The 19301-nt window shown below is 44.1% G+C and overlaps 2 protein-coding genes across 2 annotated transcripts in view; one reads left to right on the top strand and one right to left on the bottom strand.

Moving 5' to 3' along the window:
• Positions 1-19301, top strand: part of LOC122490296 (histone H2B type 1-A) — a 348434-nt gene that overhangs the window by 66000 nt on the left and 263133 nt on the right. The gene's annotated exons all lie outside the window — the stretch shown is intronic.
• The window catches only part of SLC17A1 (solute carrier family 17 member 1), a 34068-nt gene continuing 30510 nt past the window's right edge, over positions 15744-19301 (bottom strand). The window contains exons 12-13 of the mRNA XM_043592869.1: positions 16900-17039; positions 15744-16266 (exon numbers count right to left, since the gene is read on the bottom strand). Coding sequence (XP_043448804.1) covers positions 16902-17039 — 138 coding nt within the window. The 3' untranslated portion in view covers positions 15744-16266; positions 16900-16901. The remainder of the gene's footprint in view (positions 16267-16899; positions 17040-19301) is intronic.

Genomic DNA, 19301 nt, shown 5'->3' with positions numbered 1-19301 from the left:
TGCGGCCGGGAAGCACGTTGGTCTTTTATCCGGAAATCAACAGGAGAGGTGTCAGGGGAAGGGCTGTAATCAGGGTCGCAGGGTTCCGAGGTTTTCGCGCGAGGGACCGGGCGGAAGTAGGAGTTCGCGGTGTGATCCAGGGGCAAGCGCTGGGCCCCGGAGGTGGGAGCTCACGTGGTGCGGGGTAAACAGACTGTTTGCCACAGGAGATCCGCCTGACAAGACTCGGGAACTAAACGGGAGCGGAAGGTGTCTGGGGTGACTCTGAGGTCTTGGTTTGCTACCGGATGGAGGGAGATGCCTCTGAGACAGAGTTCATTCCCAAGTGAGGATGACAAGAAGGAAGGTCTGGGCTTCACGCAGGAGATCTTGGCTTCGGGCAGAAATACAGCAAACGTCTTGATGTAGGCGGCGCTTGAAATGCTTAGCATGGCTGAGGGGGCCCTGGGGGACAGGATGGCACAAGGGAGGGAAAGCCTGAGAAGGAGCCTCAAAGAAGTCCAACACTGAATGGCCGGCCTGGGGGATAATTCGTCTTTTTAAGAAAAGGGAAAAAAAGAAACGACTAGAATGAGAGGAGGAGAACCAAGAGACTATGGTGCTAAGAGAGGGAAGACAAGAGCCTGTGCTCCAGAAAAGAGTGCAGTCGCCCATGCCATCTGCGGGGACGGGCAGGTTAGGGGGTCAGGCAGTGGGAAGAGGGGCTCAGGCAGTCGGGTGCTGATAGGTCTGGCGGTGGAGGGGAGGGGAGAGGCGAGGGGGCAGGAGCAGGAGGACACGGGATGGAGAAAGGAGCTTACAGGGGCACCCGGGGGGCTCAGTCGTTGAGCATCTGACTCTTGATTTCGGCTCGGGTCATGATCTCAAAGTTCATGGGATGGAGCCCCGCATCGGGCTCTGTGCTGACAGCATGGAGGCTGGTTGGGATTCTCTCTCCCCCTCTCTCTGTTACACTCTCTCTGTCAAGATAAATACATGAACTTTAAACAAAAGAAAAAGAAAGAAAGAAAGGAGCTTACAGCAAGTACGTTTAGAACCTGGGGGCAGAATGTAGCTGAAAGAAAAAAATGGGTTCTGCTAAATCACATGTGAATGGCAGGTTTCTGGAAAGGCTGGGGGAAGGGAGGAGCACTGGGGCCAGAAGCCCAGCTGGGTGGCTGATGAGCGATGCGTGAGGGTGGCTCCTGCCCTTTCGCCAGATGGCCCAAGACCATGCCCTGCCCACTAGCAGGACTCCAGGGGGCTGTCGTCGGGGTACGTGGCTTCTCTTGTCTTCCAGCACGTGGGTAAGTGAAAGGTTGGCGGTGCTCCTTTGAGAAAGGGGGAAGCGACCTGTGAGACACCAAGACGCCCTGCGGGTGGCCGCCTCCCTTGGGGCACCTCGGAGCTCCTCCCCCACCGCCCCCTTCCTTTAGGACTGTCCCCCCGGCCCCCCTGACTGCAGACCATGACATACATTATTTTAAAATATCCTTAACACAGGCGCAGTGTCTCATACACCGTGTCAATGAATGTGTGTGTGCGAGTGTGTGTTCAATCGTCGCATGACTCCACGAACGGAAGGAATGGCCCGTGGGGGTGCGGGAGACCAGTTAGCCAAGAAATGACTGACAGGGAAAAGGACCCAATTTTTCTTTAATTTCCTTTGTTTTCCAGAACATAGAATTATCTAAGCCTACGAATTCCTTTCCTCGTCCCATCTGGTGTTGAGTTGGGGGGACCGGGTGTCTGCACTCAGCAACTCCAGCAATCGAAAGCCAGTCCCAGGCTCTCAGCAGCGGGGATCACGGCGTGTGCCCACCACGGCAGAGTCTCTTATCGGTTTCCGATCCACCCCATCGATACGTACTCCTCCCGTTTCCCTCCGTGGCCTCTTCTGGTTTCTCCTCATCTGTCACTTTGAGTTGTTCCTGAAAAGAAGTTTGATTTCTCCCTGGGCCTGACGAGTAAGTGCAGTTTCCCCCCAAACGGGCTTCCATAAAGTACAGAAGCCTTCTCACATTTTCCGCTAACCCACACATCTACAACACACGGGAGTGAAAGTTGAAAATTCTAGAAGAGTCCTTTCACCAAATCTTGGAGTAAAATGTATTTTCTTGCACTTGCTTATTGGCTTGCTTGACAAGTCGTTCACAAAGCAACTGGTGCACAGGGGAACACAAACAAACCTGCATTGAAAATGCAGGCCCGCCACGCAGGACCAGAACTATATGGTGCAAAAGAGATGCACACGGGCTGTGGGTGGGCCCAGCCCCCCAGGAAGGCACGGCCATCTTCTTCCTGGATCGGGGACCGCCCCTCAGACCCAGCTCCTGTGCTGGTCCCTCTTCCCTTGAATGAGGACATCAGTCCCAGGCCCTGCCAGTGCTCTATTGGACACTGAGTCTTGTAGAGAAAGAAAAGAGTGCACACAAACATCACTGTTGAGTCCCTGAACCCGGAGGATAGAAGGCTTTAACACAGTTCAAAGGTATAGTCTGGCTGAGTATGTGTGTGAGTGTGTGTGTGTGTGTGTGTGTATATTAAGGTCTTTACTTATTTTTGAAATAGAGACAGAGCATGAGTAGGGGAGGGGCAGAGAGAGAGGGAGACACAGAATCCGAAGCAGGCCCCAGGCTCCAAGCTGTCAGCACAGAGCCCGACACGGGGCTCGAACTCAACAACGGTGAGATCATGACCTGAGCTGAAGTCGGACGCTCAACTGACTGCGTACATTTCTCTCAAGCTGTCTTCCTTGTCCCAGTGACAGGTTATCCTGGGCATCCAATACACATCTCTCCCCCCAATGTAAAAAGAAACAGGACGGTGTGGTGAATGACTGTGACACGGCGTAAGGGGCAGGCACATAGTATGAAGCCGTCCATCCTTTGCTCAACGTGGGTGCTGAATCCTGAAACACTGCTCAGCTCGGGGGTCGGAGCCCCAGCGGTCAGACTGCTGCCTTCCCTAATAAAAGTACATTTTATCCACAGCAATCACAAGGTGCACTTTTTGTACTGGAACGAATTCCCACTTTTTTGTAACTCCTCCGTTACTAAGAAAATGAAGAGAAAGACTTCGCTCTGAGACGTGCGTTCTCTGGTCCTGCTCAGAAGCACCCCTGGTCCTTTCAAAGAACGAACTGCCGTTTCCTGGGCCAACTGGCCGAGTGCTGCCTGGTATGCTGGACGGAAAGCCTGCTTTACCTGGTTACAAAAGCCAGAAAGGACAAGTGGCCGAGGTGCTAAAGTGGGGTACCCGCTAAGGGACCCACCTGGGGGAACAACCGGGGAGATCCACATGCAGGGACATTTTCTGGGCTTCTCGGTAAAACAGCTAATGCCACTGACTAATGCCTGGTCGTCAGGCCCCCAGGTGTGTTTCTACATGTGAGCTGTGGACAAACACGCCTCTAACCCAGGCGCCCCCCCCACCCACCCCGCCCCGTCCGCATTTTATCCAAGCGAGGGGAAATGCCAGGCGAGGACAGGTGTTTCACCAGAGGCTGAGAGCGAATATGACATCTCTCACCAAAATGTCACTGCTTTCAGTAAACACAGTCCATTGGAAGGAAGAAGGGTATCCCTTAGTTCTCTTTTCTGGGATCTATATTTGGCCCCATTTATGGTAACTAACTCTGTAACAGGGTGTGCGACGTCACATCAAAGACTGGGGTAGGCGGCAATGTGTAACAGATGTAAAATTCTGAAGCGAAGAAGAGGACCTCACAGAGGTCGTTCAGGGTGTGATTAAAACCCAGTCGTGTGGGGAGGCGCCAAGATGGCAGAACAGCACGGAAGTTTTTTGTGTGTCTCGCGTCCATGAAATACAGCCAGACCAACACTAAACCATCCCGCACGCCTAGAAAAACCGATCTGAGGATTCACACGACAATCTGTACAACCTGAACCACAGAACTCAGCAGGTACGCGGTGCGGAGAGGTGAACTGGGGGGGAGAGAAGCCACGGAGGGCAGGGAGCCGCTTTTGCATGCAGAGAGAGGACAGCGACGGGGGGGGGGGGGGGGGGTAGAATACGGGAAAAGCACCCCTCCCCAAAAGCAGCCGGAGAGAAGTGGAAAATTGGAAATGGCCGCAGGGACTACACTGAAAAGGGAGAAAGGAGAGGGTTTCAATTCCATTAAGACTGTAACCAAGGGAGCGCAAAGGCTGCAACTCCGCGGCTCCATACCTGGCGGTGCTCTGGTGGGAAGGGCTCTGTTCCCCAGGAACAGAGTGGGGTCCGGGACGTTCTCAGGCCACATGGGGAAAAGCGGTTCCACTGCTGGAAGGACATTTGGTAGAGACTGTTGAAGCCACCTGGTCCCAGCAGACCCGGAAGGCGGCCACATTCACTGGTGCTGGGGCAAGGTCGTTGAGGGTGAAGCCTGGTGCCAGAGGTGTGTTGTGGTTTTCCATAATCCCTGAAACGCTGATGCTACGCTATCTTGCGGACTTTTTCTGGGACGGGCTGGCACCTGGCCGCAGTCTCGGGGCACCGGCAACAGCAGGGTCCAGTGGGCATTCCTGGGTGCAGCCAACATTGGACCACTGCTCATTCGGCCATTGCTCGGTGAGACCCTCCCGCGAGAGGTGGAGCGGGTCAAAGCCGCAGTCCTTCGGAAGTAAGGGGCCGGGGAAAACAGCCACATCTGAGGCAAAACTCAGGAGAGAGGTGCTGCCCGGGGCCTGGTCACGGAGAGTGAAAAAGCGGGGAGTGGACGAGAGCTGAGGACAGAGGACGGGTGCGCGATTGCTGACCTGGCAGAAGAGACTGGGTGGCTGGGCGGCGCCATTTTGACCGCCCCCGCACATGCGCATACACACCTACGAGTACAACAACATTCCACCCTAGTAGGCTACCAGCGCCATCTAGTGGAGAGTGGAGCCATTACACTGAGCCCCACCCAACTGGGCCAACCTCGCTCTTCAAGAACACAAGTCTCACCGCCTACTTAGTTTATGGACTATAAAGCACCTCATAGTTTGACTTTTAGAGAAAAACAAAGTAATTTCAGTCGTATTTCAGTCTGTTAGCTGATCCATCTATTCAATTTTCTTTCTTTCTTTCTCTCTTTCTTTCTTTCTTTTTTTCCCCCTTTTTTCTCTCATCTATCAAGCCACTTTCAATACCCAGACCAAAACACACCTAGGATCTAGCATCATTTATTAGATTTTGTGTGTGTGTGTGTGTGTGTGTTTAATTTTTTATTTGAATATTTTTTAATTTTAATTTTTTTTAATTTTTTCTACCTCATTAATTCCTTTTCTCCCCTTCAAAATGACGAAACAAAGGAATTCACCCCAAAAGAAAGAGCAGGAAGAAACGACAGCCAGGGACTTAACCAATACAGATAAAAGCAAGATGTCTGAACCAGAATTTAGAATCACTATAATAAGGATACTAGCTGGAGTCAAAAATAGATTAGAATCCCTTTCTGTGGAGATAAAAGAAGTCAAAGCTAGTCAGGATGAAATCAAAAATGCTATAACTGAGCTGCGGTCACAGATGAATGCAGCAGAGGCAAGGATAGACAAGGCAGGACAGAGAATCAGTGATATAGAGGACAAACTTCTAGAGAATAATGAAGCAGAAAAAAAGAGGGAGATTAGAGTAAAAGAGCATGACTTAAGAATTAGAGAAATCAGTGACTCATTAAAAAGGAACAACATCAGCATCACAGGCGTCCCAGAAGAGGAAGAGAGAGAAATAGAAATAGAAGGATTATGTGAGCAAATCATAGTGGAAAACTTTCCTAACTTGGGGAAGACACAGACATCAAAATCCAGGAAGCACAGAGGACCCCCATTAGATTCAACAAAAACCGACCATCAACAAGGCATATCATAGTCAAATTCACAAAATACTCAGGCAAGGAGAGAATCATGAAAGCAGCAAGGGAAAAAAAGTCCCTAACCTACAAGGGAGGACAGATCAGGTTTGCAGCAGACCTACCCACAGAAACTCGGCAGGCCAGAAAGGAGTGGCAGGATATATTCAGTGTGCTGAATCAGAAAAATATGCAGCCAAGAATTCTTTAGCCAGCAAGGCTGTCATTCAAAATAGAAGGAGAGATAAAAAGTTTCCCAGACAAACAAAAATTAAAGGAGTTTGTAGCCACTAAACCAGCCCAGCAAGATTTTTAAGGGGGACTTTCTGAGGGGAGAAATGATGAAAAAAAATATATATATGTGTGTGTGTATATATATATATATATATATATACACACACACATATATATGTATATATATGTACAATACATATATATACATATATATGTATATATAATACATATATATTCATATATATGTATGTACATATTATATATATATATATCACATATATATATATTCACACACACACACACACACACACACACAGCAAAAGCAACAAAAGATTACCAAGGACCAGAGAACACCACCAGAAACTCCAATTCTACAAGCATCATAATGGCAATAAATTCGTATCTTTCAGTACTCATTCTAAAAGTCAATGGACTCAATGCTCCAATCAAAAGACATAGGGTAACAGAATGGATAAGAAAACAAGTTCCATCTATATGCTGTTTACAAGAGACCCATTTAGACCTAAAGACACCTTCAGATTGAAAATAAGGGGATGGAGAACCATCTATCATGCTAATGGTCAACAAAAGCAAGTCAGAGTAGCCATACTTGTATCAGACAAGCTAGACTTTAAAATAAAGGTTGTATCAAGGGACGCAGAAGGGCATTATATCATAATCAAGGGGTCTACAGACCAAGAAGGCCTAACAATTGTAAACATTTATTTGCCAAATGTGGCGGCACCCAAATATATAAATCAATTAATCACAAACATAAAGAAACTCATCAATAGTAATATCATAATAGTAGGAGACTTTAACACCCCACTCACAGCAATGGACCGATCATCTAATCAAAAATCAATAAGGAAACAATTGCTTTGAATGACACACTGGACTGGACGGACTTAACAGATATATTCAGAACATTTCATCCCAAAGCAGCAGAATATACATTCTTCTCCAGGGCACATGGAACATTCTCCAGAATAGATCATATACTGGGACACAAATCAGCCCTCAGCAAGTACAAAAAGATTGAGATCATACCGTGCATATTTTCAGACCACAATGCTATGAAACTCAAAATCAACCACAAGAAAAAATTTCGAAAGGTAACAAATACTTGGTGACTAAAGAACATCCTACTAAAGAATGAATGGGCCAATGAAGAAGTTAAAGAGGAAATTAAAAAGTATATGGAAGCCAATGAAAATGATAACACCACAACCCCAAACCTCTGGGATGCAGCAAGGTGGTCATAAGAGGAAAGTATATAGCAATCCAGGCCTTCCTAAAGAAGAAAGAAAGATCTCAGATACCCAACCTAACCTTACGCCTAAGGAGCTGGAAAAAGAACAGCAAATAAAACCCCAAACCAGCAGAAGACTGGAAACAATAAAGATGAGAGCAGAAATTAATGCTATCTAAAAACAACAACAACAACAACAAAAACAAACAAACAGTAGAACAAATCAATGAAACCAGAAGCTCGTTCTTTGAAAGAATTAACAAAATGGATAAGCCATTAGCCAGTTTGATCAAAAAGAAAAAGGAAAGGACCCAAATAATTAAAATCAAGAATGAAAGAGGAGAGATCACAACCAACACAGCAGAAATACAAACACTAATAAGAGAATATTATGAGCAATTATATGCCAATAAAATGCGAAATCTGGAAGAAATGGACAAATTCCTAGCAACATATACACTACCAAAACTGAAACAGGAAGAAATAGAAAATGTAAACAGACCCATAACCAGTAAAGGAATCGAATTAATAATAAAAAATCTCCCAAAAAACAAGAGCCCAGGGCCAGCTGGCTTTCCAGGGTAATTCTATCAAACATTTAAGGAAGAGTTAACACCTATTCTCTTAAAGCTGTTCCAAAAAATAGAAATGGAAGGAAAACTTCCAAACTCTTTCTATGAAGCCAGTATTACCCTGATTCCAAATCCAGAGACCCCCACTAAAAAGGAGAACTATAGACCAATTTCCCTGAGGAACACGGATGCAAAAATCCTCAACAAGATATTAGCCAACCGGATCCAATGATACATTCAAAAAGTTATTCACCACCACCAAGTGGGATTTATTCCTGGGATGCAGGGCTGGTTCAATATCCAGAAAACAATTAACGTGATTCATCACATCAATAAAAGAAAGGACAAGAACCACATGATCCTCTCAATAGATGCAGGGAAAGCATTTGACAAAATACAACATCCTTTCTTGATAAAAACCCTCAAGAAAGTAGGGACAGAAGGATCATACCTCGAGATCATAAAAGCCACACATGAACAACCCAACGCTAGTATCATCCTCAATCGGGGAAAATGGAGAGCTTTCCCCCTAAGGTCAGGAACAAGACAGGGATGTCCACTCTCGCCACTGTTATTCAACATAGTATTGGCAGTCTTAGCCTCAGCAATCAGACAACACAAAGAAATAAAAGGCATCCAAATTGGCCATGAGGAGGTCAAACTTTCACTCTTCACAGATGACATGATACTCTATATGGAAAACCCAAAAGATGCCACCAAAAAACTGCTAGAATTCACTCATGAATTCAGCAAGGTTGCAGGATATAAAATCAATGCACAGAAATTGGCTGCATTCCTATACACTAACAATGAAGCCACAGAAAGAGAAATCAAGTAATCGATCCTATTTACAATTGCGCCAAAACCCATAAAATACCTAGGAATAAATCTAATCAAAGAGGTGAAAAATCTATACACTGAAAACTATAGAACGCTTATGAAAGAAATGGAAGAAGACACACACAAAAAAATGGAAGTAGATTCCATGCTCCTGGATAGGAAGAACAAATATTGTTAAAATGTCGACACTACCCAAAGCAATCTACATATTCAACGCAATCCCTATCAAAGTAACACATCATTCTTCACAGAGCTAGAACAAACAATCCTAAAATCTGTATGGAACCAGAAAAGACCCCGAATAGCCAAAGCGATCTTGAAAAAGAAAACCAAAGCAGGAGGCATCACAATCCCAGACTTCAAGCTATACTACAAAGCTGTCCTCGTCAAGACAGTATGGTACTGGCATAAGAACAGACACTCAGATCAATGGAATAGAATAGAGAACCCAGAAATGGACCCACAAACGTATGGCCAACTCATCTTTGACAAAGCAGGAAAGAATATCCAATGGAATAAAGACAGTCTCTTCAGCAAGTGGTGCTGGGAAAACTGGACGGCGACATGCAGAAAAATGAACCTGGACCACTTTCTTACATCAGACACAAAAATAAACTCAAAATGGAGGAAAGATCTCAATGTAAGACAGGAAGCCATCAAAATCCTCGAGGAGAAAGCAGGCAAAAACCTCTTTGATCTTGGCCACAGCAACTTGTTAGTCAACAACGTCTCCGGAGGCAAGGGAAACAAAAGCAATGGGATGACATCAAACCAAAAAGCTTTTGCACAGTGAGGGAAACCACCAACTTTTGTTGGAAAAGGCAACCTCCTGAATAGAAAATATTCATAAGTGATGTACTGATAAGAAATTAACACCGAAAATAAAGAATGCCTACAATTCTTTTTTTTTTAAACTATTCCAATTAAAAAATAGGCGGGGGGAGTGGGTGCCTGGGTGGCTAACTCAGTGGAGCGGCCGACTTCGACTCAGGTCATGATCTCCCAGGTGCATGAGTTCGAGCCCCGTATCGAGCTCTGTGCTGACAGCTCAGAGCCTGGAGCTTGCTTCAGATTCTGTGTCTCCTTCTCTCTCTGCGCCCCCCCCCCCACCCCGCCCCCGCTCACACTCTGTCTCTCCCTCAAAAATAAACATTAAAAAAAAATTTTTTTAAATTAGGCAGAGGACCTGAATAGACATTTCTCCAAAGCAGACATCCAGGTCGCCAACTGACATGAAAAAAACGCTCATCATCACTATCATCAGGGAAATGCAAGTCAAAACTGCAATGAGGTATATCACTCACACCTGTCAGAATGGCTCTTATCAAAAAGCTAAGAAATAACAAGCACTGGCAAGAATGTGGATGGAAAAAAAGAAAACCTCTCGTGCACTGTGCGTGGGAATATAAATTGGTGCAGTCACTACGGAGACTAGTACAGAGATCCCTCAAAAAATTAAAAATAGAACTATCACAGAATTCCGCAATTCCACATCGAGGTATTTATCTGAAGAAAATGAAGACACTAATTCAAAAGGACACATGCACACCTAGGTTCGTCACAGCATTATTTCCAATAAACAACATACAGAAGCTACCTAAATGTCCGTCGATAGACGAATGAATAAAGAAGACGCACCGTATTTATCCAACAGAATATTACTCAGCTGTAAAAAAAGAATGAAATCTTGTCACTTGCAGCCACACGGATGGAGCCCGACGCTAAATGGGATAAGTCAGAGCAAGACAAATACCGTATGGTTGCACTTATTTGCGAATAAAACACAAAACCAAACAACCAACAAAACAGAAGCAGGTTCACAGATACAGAGGACAAACGGGATGGTTGCCAGAGGGAAGGGGGGTGAAGAGATGGACCAAACAAGTAAACGAAACTAAGAGATACGCTCTTCCAGTTAAATAAGACACGGGGGGGGGGGGGGGGGGGGGCGCCTGGGTGGCTCAGTCGGTTGAGCGTCCGACTTCAGCTCAGGTCACTCCACGGGTTCGAGCCCCACGTTGGGCTCTGTGCTGACAGCTTGGAGCCTGGAGCCTGCTTCGGATTCCGTGTCTCCCCCTCTCTCTCTCTGCCCCTCCCCTGCTCACGCTCTGTCTCTCTCTGTCTCAAAAATAAATAACATTAAAAAAAATGTTTTTTTTAATGAAATAAATAGGGACACTTTTGGGTGGCTCAGCTGGTTAAGCGACTGACTTCAGCTCAGGTCACGACCTCAACATCGTGGCCTTGAGCCCTGCGTCAGGCTCTGTAATAACTGGGAGCCTGGAAACTGTTTCGGATTCTGTGTACCCCTCTCTCTCTGCCTCTCCCCTCCTCATACTCTCTCTCTGTCTCTCAAAAATTAACAGAAATAAAATAAAACATTTAAAAAATTTTTAATAGTTAAATAAAAATAAGCAAACAACTTATTAGAGTAAAACTAGAGTTTATGCATTTAAAGTCATAAAGAATAATGGAATACTAACAAGAGGGGAGAAAAAAGAGACAAAATATCAAAAGGGAGGAAGGAAAAATATTATTTGCAAATGATACGATTATCTACCTAGACACCAGAGAATCAACTTACAAACCATCCTAGCAAGGTATCTCGGCCACAGTTACGTTTCTCAGTTTAAAAAAATAAATCTATTCAAACAATATCTTCCCTATATCCCAGCCCAAACTTGTAAGAAAATATAAGAAGTAAAAATCCCATTCAGGAAATATAAGTTAAATTTGATAAGAAATGCATAGGAAATACGTAAAGCAAACTGTAGCACTGGGCTGAAGAAAAAGTGAACCTTCCTTTGGCATTGGGGGGGGGGGTGGTCTTACTACGTTCTCTTAAGGGAGGTCATGCTATTACAGCAATCTTAATTTCTCCCAAATAGATTTAGTGCAATCTCATGCAATTAGATTGCAATTCGGTGCAACTTAAGTATTGCGGTTAAGTCTTTATTAAAATGGCCCAATGATTATAAACTTTCCTGGAATTAAAAGCAGCCGAGGCTACATATTATCATCCTCAAAAATAAAAATGATAACAGTTGTTTGATCAGCCTGATAGTTACATCTATTAAAAATTTAGACCAACCACTATATTAATAACAGGTCCTTGTAACAATAGATATTAAACTATGTATTAAGCCCAGAAACACATATAAACATATCGAAGTTTATTTTACCAAAGTTGGTATTTTAAATCAGAAGAAACAAATGTGAAGCATTCCAAAAAAAAAATGTTGGTAGAACTCAATCACTTGGAAAACAAGTCTGAACCCCGACTTAAGCTGCGCGATAAACATCTGTACATGAAGTAAAGACAATAAAGAAACAATGAACTTTTAGGAAGGAAACGTCTATGCTGTATGCGGTCGGTTTCTCTCTTTCTCTCCTTTCCCCTCCGTGTGAGCTCCATGATGGCAAGGTCAAAGACTGCCCTAACGGGTTGAGGCAGCCCATTTGTAAAGCCTGCAAGGACCTCAGAGTAACGCACAGTCGTGACAAATCACAGTCTTGCATTCCTGAAACTAACATAACCTGTATGTTAACTGCACTGGAATTAAAATTAAAAAATAATAAAAATGAATAAAAACTAAAACTAACACAAAAAGCTCTCAGGAGATTGAAGTCTGCTGATGGTCAGTCTTGGTATCCTGGTGAGAGTGTCAGTGGGGGACAGGCCGGTGCAGTGACCGCCCACAGGTGCACCGGCTAGGGGAACCTTTTCTGTCACCCATGTGGCTTCACTCTGACATTCTTCATTCTGCAGGGCCATACGGGTCCACTTGTCTTTACACACCCAAACACATTCACCTAAAGCTACCCGGTCAATAAAACCCCTTTATATCAACAAAACAGAACATACAACAAGTTTACAGATTTTAGGACCACATAATTATGGCATCTAATTTACAAAGCCTCTAAGCCAAGTTTTCTATTGTTGCACAAACCACTGGCAGTCCTAATGACATTATATACAGTTCTGTGCGGTCTTTAGTGATTTCCCGCCCCACCTCACCCTCAAACAAAGGCAACTACAACCAACGTACAAAAAGACAAAAAACTAGGGAACTACCTCATGCCAGAACCATCAAGGGCTGTTTGCTAAATTAGTGACCGGGAGGACCCAAAGAATAGGTGACATTGGAGTCAACTCACAGCTCCCTGCCAGACACCTGGGCTCCGCTCCTTCCTCAGAAAGGGCAGGAGAGGAAACCGCCTCCGGGTCAGGGCGGCCGGATCCTTCCAGCAGCAGGAAGTGGGCGGAGCAAGTGCACCCGGGAACCAGAGGCGATCTTGCAATTCCGGGGGCCAGGCCCTCGGTGCGCAAAGGCTCTGCGCCCGAGGGGAGACGCGTGACCGTGACTGCCCTCTGACATTTTCCCCCAGCTGCTTCGCTCGAGATGGAAAATTGACAGGGACCAACTTTGCAACAATGTGTCCGTGTGACGGAGCCGAGCAAATACTGCGGATGCTGCAGACCAGCTGAGCGCTGCCTCGTGGCCCAGTGCCCCGAGGATGCAGGGTGTTGAAGAAACCTCGCTTCCTCCTCCCAGAGCCGCAAAACTGAGAGCAGGGCCAAAGAGGACGCTTCTGGGACCCCGCCACCGGTGCTGGGGTCCCCGCGCTGGCTGTCACCTGGCCTTGGGTCTGCAAGGTGGATTTAAAGCTCCCAGCCCTCCGGCACCCGCCCAATGGAAGCTGCAGAGGCCGCCGAGGTAAACAGGGGGTTCCGCCTCTGCTGTGTTTGGGGAGTGACACCCTCAGGCAGGCGCCGTCCGTCCGGGCAGGAGAAAAGTTACTAGAAGAGTCCAAGGGGTGAGATATTTTGGAGGGGAAAAGAAGGCAGCAAAAGAGAGTATTACCTTCCAGTGAAAAATGGACAGCTTTTCCAAGAAGGTTTAATCAGAGCGTGTAAGCACAATCAGCATTTGAAATATTCCCTGTCCCTTCGGAATTATTAGCGGGGGCAAGGAAGCAAGAGGAGGAGGAGGACAGAGATAAGGGGGACATGGTTTTAGGGGAGTATAAAATACAGTATAAAATACAAACATGAAGTGTATGTGTCATGATAACAAAGGCTGTTGGGTTAAACTCACCCCTGCAAAGGAGACCGTGCTCAGCGTGGGGAAAGTATTTGTAAGAAACACAGATTAAGTGAAATGGCTCAGAAAGGTCGAAACCAAAGGCGACGGCACTGCATTCCAGAGAATCTGAAGCAAGCACACACACACACACACACACACACACAAGAAAGGTGAGAGGGCAGTAATTTTAGACAATTTTAGAAAATCAAAGTTAACCTTTCCAGGGGGGACACGCTTACCGAATCTTTTTTGATATTGTAATATAACATCAGGATGTTCAATTAAAAACTGCTTGGAGGGGAGCCTGGGTGGCTTAGTCGGTTAAGCGTCTGACTCTTGACCTCAGCTCAGGTCATGATGTGACGATTTGTGAGTTCGAGCCCTGTGTTGGGCTCTGCACTGACAGCCCGGAGCCTGGTTGGGATCCTCTCTCTCTCTCTCTTTCTGTCCCTTTCTGTATCTCTCTCAAAATAAGTAAACATTAAAAAAAATTTTTAAGCTGCTTGGACATAAATGGAAATTAAAAGAGATAATAATGGAAAACTTCAATATACCTTGTAGATTTTAATAGGTCAACTATGTAGAAACAAGTAAGATTTTTGGGTCTGAATATGATTACTGCCATAGCTATGCCCAGCTCCATATCTTGGAAATAGAGGATAAACCTTTGCTAATACCTATGGAGCATTTCCCAGCTTTCTTATGTGCTTATTCATAAGGACAACCTCAGTAGTTTGTCTACTAAAATAATTTGTATGAGCTCCCATGTTTTTAGCTTCTGGTTGTGTTTCATTCGCTTACACAAAATTAATTAACAAAGACATGTTTAATTCCAGATCCAGAGTTTTGCCATTTCTAATCAGCAACCTTGCATATAAATGCATCTTGATGAATTTTTGTGATGCACCGTTATGGGAACTCTTACTACTGGCAATACTGAGTCAATTGAATTTTTTCTAATGTTTGTTTATTTTTGAGAGAGAGAGAGACAGAGCATGAGCAGGGGAGGGGCAGAGAGGGAGGGAATCACAGAATCCGAAGCGGGCTCCAGGCTCCGAGCTGTCAACACTGAGCCCGACTTGGAGCTCAAACCCATAGACCGCAAGACCATGACCAGAGGTGAAGTCGGATGCTTAACCCACTGAGCCACCCAGGCGCCCCTATTGAATCTTTGATTGATACCTACCAAATTTCCCTCCAACCATCATTTCTTTCAATAAATTCGCTAACCAGTTATTATTATCGCTTAACGGGAAAAAATTTATTTCTGTATTAATTGATCAGCAATGTTACTGGGTGTGTTTACTGTTTCTGTAGCTTTCCAGTCAACCCCCTTTGATTTTCAAGGTAAGCAATCATGTCATTTACTCATAACGTGAATTTCACCCTTTCCCAGGGTTGATTCCTTTATTTCGCTCTCAACTCCTTCCCCTTAAGTGAAAACCTCACTGCTTTTTGCACACACGAAATGCCAACCCGTGTACTGACCCGCCACGTGGCTGCCCATAAATCCCACCTTCTCTGGGCTACTTCGGATTCACTCTAGGTTACGTCCAGGGCCCACGCCTGCAGTGTGCTTGGGTTTCATCCTCTCTGGAGGACTCAAATACTTTCATTCTGCGTGTGCGCCTCTCTCCCACGGTGAAACCGCATGACTGAATAATGCCATCAGCTTAGTAGGTGTTACTACTGCACCTAAGTCTAAGACAGACAAACAATCCACGTTCCCCCACAGGGACTGTGTCATTTATCTGCTCCCTTTTACAGTGCTGTTTGTTCTTGCTGTCTCCATTTCCTGCTCTCACATTCCCTCCTTCCTCACCCCCACTCCCCCTTCTCTCCCTCCGTCCCCCTCCCTCTCCCCTTCCTTCCTTCCTTCCTTCCTTCCTTCCTTCCTTCCTTCCTTCCTTCCAAAACACAGGTAGAGAAAACTGCCTGAAACAAACATGTAATTCCGTGAACGCTCTTTTAATCACCACTGTGGACATAAAAGAATATTGCCAGAACCTCATAAGTTTTCCATGTGGTCCGTCCCAATCACATCTTCCTCCCCTTAAAAGTAATGACTATCCTGACATTTAGAACAACGTCTTCTCTGCCTGTCTTTACGGATTGGCCACCCTCCACCCTGATAGTGTTGCCAGTTTTTAAAAATGTAATGCTTTTAAAGTCACTTTTGATCTAGACGCTCCCCCTCCTGTCCCTTTTCTTTTTCTTTGTAATTTGTCTGTTAAAAAATCTATTAAGGCCTTTGACTGTAAAATTCCCACAGTTTAGATTTGCTGACGATGTCCTTAGGATTTTGATCCACGCATTCTGCACTCTCCAGTCTCTGTCTTTCTTGCAAAACAGCAGCTGCTATCTACAGGCTTGACTGTACTCAGCTGATGTTCTTAGCAAGACCCTGGTGGCGTGTGTTCTTGGGTCAGGATGTACACGGTGTGTCTCTATCTCTCTTTGTGATGTTAACCGCTGTCGGGGCAAAAACAAAACAAAACAAAAAAACAGATCCCTTGATTCACTGGAGTTTGTTCAGTAAAGATATCCTACATATATCAATTCTTATTTATGCATTACGGGAAATAATTCTATAAAGACATATGTCTACTCTTTACTTACCTCTGACAGAGTTGAAAGAAGAAAGGCACAGTATCAGATTCTCTTTTGAACTTGAATGTGCCCTTAGTCTCCATCATTCGTTCTAGTCAGGGTCACCTTTAAGGTACCTCTTGCCAAACCCATTAGTAAATTCCAGACCCTATGTAATTTGACCTGTGGGTAACATTTCCCTCCCGGGGTGATACCACATTCTCCAGCTGCGCTCCCTGCTCAACCCAGGGCCCTGCCCAGTCCCCCCTTGGAAGCCTCCCCTTCTCTTCATCACCCTTAAGGTTAGACAGTCCCAGCCCCACTGGTTCCCCAGAATCTCAGAGCGACACCTCCTCTGGGCTGCGTGCTGTCCCCACCTGGACATGGCCCCCTTCTTCCCCCAAACCCAAACTTGTACCCTGCCCAGCACCACAGTCTGCTCAGGGGGTACCCTCAACCCTGCCCTCTCCTGCACCCCCACTTTCAAAGTCGGACCTCAAGCCGATCACTTCTTACCTTCAGAGGCGTGTTTGTTCTGGTCTGTCTTTATCCCAGTCCTGAATTTCTGCTTTCCCAAATATGAGACAGAAAAGTAGGCTTGTCACATTAACGCCTGCCGTCAGGAAGAAGATTTTAAACCAGCCAGATTCCGGATTCTGAGGATTTTAGTGCAAAGTAGTTATAAATTAGTGGGCTTGAGGTGCTTTTTAACACTTCCAATATCATATTAAAATCAGTACAGGTTCAGCACAAATCACTTTACAGACATGGAAAAACACACTCATAAGGAGCAAAACAAATTTGTCAGTTCACTCTACAAAGATAATTACCATTTATCTTTCTCCTTTTTTGATTTGTGTCTATGTACATATAATTTTTCATATATCAAAATGGCATTATGATGTACATAGTGCCCAAGCCAAGAATGCATATGTTTTTTATTTAGAAATATAAACGTGTTTTAAAAACAAGAAATATGAACATTTGAATATGAAGAAATATTTGACCTTTACTGACTTATTAGTAATCCAGAGTTTAGATTTATAAAATGTGTAAAACATCCCTTATTTCCTTATATTTAAGTGGTTTTTCACTTTTTGCTGCTATAAATTGGATCAGTTTTGAACAAAATTTATCAAATACCTTTTCCTTTTTCCTAACTCATTTTCTCTTTGAGCCTCTAATACGATCAGTTTCATTAATAGATCTGGTAATATTCAGCCACTTTCACTTTCATAGAAAATGGCTTACTTAATCATGGTGTCATAGGCATATATTTTAATATGCTGGTGGACTCTATGCACAGGTAATTTATTTCATTTTTGCATCTATATTCAAAGATGGCATTGAATTTTAATTATGTTTGAGGTCTGTTTTACCATTTTGCCTTTTAACTTTTTTATCAGCTTAAAATTAAATTTTATGTAGTTGAACGTATAATGCATCATGATTGGGTTTAAATGTCTGGTGTCATGCTTTCGAAGGATGTCCAACCAGAAATTTATATAATTACTAAGTCCTATTTTACATTAGTATCTTTATTGTTCTTTCCTTCCTTTACATCTTTCATCATCTAGAATAAATTTTGGGGTCAGGTGTGAGAACAGAGTATAATTGTATTTTTCTACAAGGGGGGTTGCCACTATGTTTTTTTTTTTTTTAAATAAATCCATGCCCTCGGTTTGAAATGAAACTTCATCATCCAGAATGTATTTTTTTCGCAACTTGACCAAATCATCATCGGTTTTATTTAAAATATAATTTAGAAAAAATATATATATATATATATAATTTAGGAGTAGACCTTGAGAAATAAAACAAGATGTTTCCAGACTAGACATTAAATATATTTATTTTTTTATTATTTTTTTTCAACATTTATTTATTTTTGGGACAGAGAGAGACAGAGCATGAACGGGGGAGGGGCAGAGAGAGAGGGAGACACAGAATCGGAAACAGGCTCCAGGCTCTGAGCCATCAGCCCAGAGCCCAACGCGGGGCTCGAACTCACAGACCGCGAGATCGTGACCTGGCTGAAGTCGGACGCTTAACCAACTGCGCCAATATATTTTAAAAAATCAGAAGGACCAGGAGGAGGGAGTTGTTCAGTGAGGAAAAAGTTTCAGTCATGCAAGATAACAAAGTTCTAAAGATCTGTTGTACGACAATGTACACATAGTTAACAATACTTTTAATACTATAACGTACACTTAAAAATTAAGAGGACAAATTTATGTGTCTTTTACTACAATAATTTTTTTTAAAAAAAGTCAGAGAAGAATCCTATAGCCTCTGAATAAAAACTGATTCATGAAAAAAAATTAGCTCTTTAGTTTCTCATCAGTGTCTCCCAGATTATTTTTTCTTATACTCTAGCTCTGTCTTGTTTTTCCTTATAACTGTACATGTTGTGTTATTAACAGTATGTTATAAAGTCAGTATTCTTAAAAATTATGTTTATGTTACTTTCCTTTTGAAAGAGAGAGAGGGAGAAAATGAGTGGGGGAGGGGCAGAGAGAGAGAGGGAGACACAGAATCCAAAGCAGACTCCGGGCTCATCCGAAGCAGACTCCGGGCTCTGAGCTGTCAGCACGCAGCCTGATGCAGGGCTCGAACCCACAATGGTGAGATCATGACCTGAGCTGAAGTCGGACAGTTAACCAATTGAGCCACCTAGGTGCCCTTATAAAGTCAGTATTTTAAAAAAATTTCTCCATTACTGTCTTGCATATTTTGGGGTGTATTCTAATTCCAAAACAATTCCTTTTGTTAGTAGTGTGAATGATGCCATATATATATAAAACGCCCTCTAGGTAACATTTCTGGTATTTATAAACGCTGCTATTTAAGTATGTTGATTTCGTTTTGAGCAAACTTACTGAACTCCATTCTTCCTTTCTTCCATTTTCTATTTTTTA

Source organism: Prionailurus bengalensis, chromosome B2 (assembly GCF_016509475.1).
Source record: "Prionailurus bengalensis isolate Pbe53 chromosome B2, Fcat_Pben_1.1_paternal_pri, whole genome shotgun sequence".
NCBI lineage: Eukaryota > Metazoa > Chordata > Mammalia > Carnivora > Felidae > Prionailurus > Prionailurus bengalensis.
The sequence above is the reverse complement of the archived record's forward strand: the minus strand, read 5'-3'. Positions and strand labels throughout refer to the sequence as shown.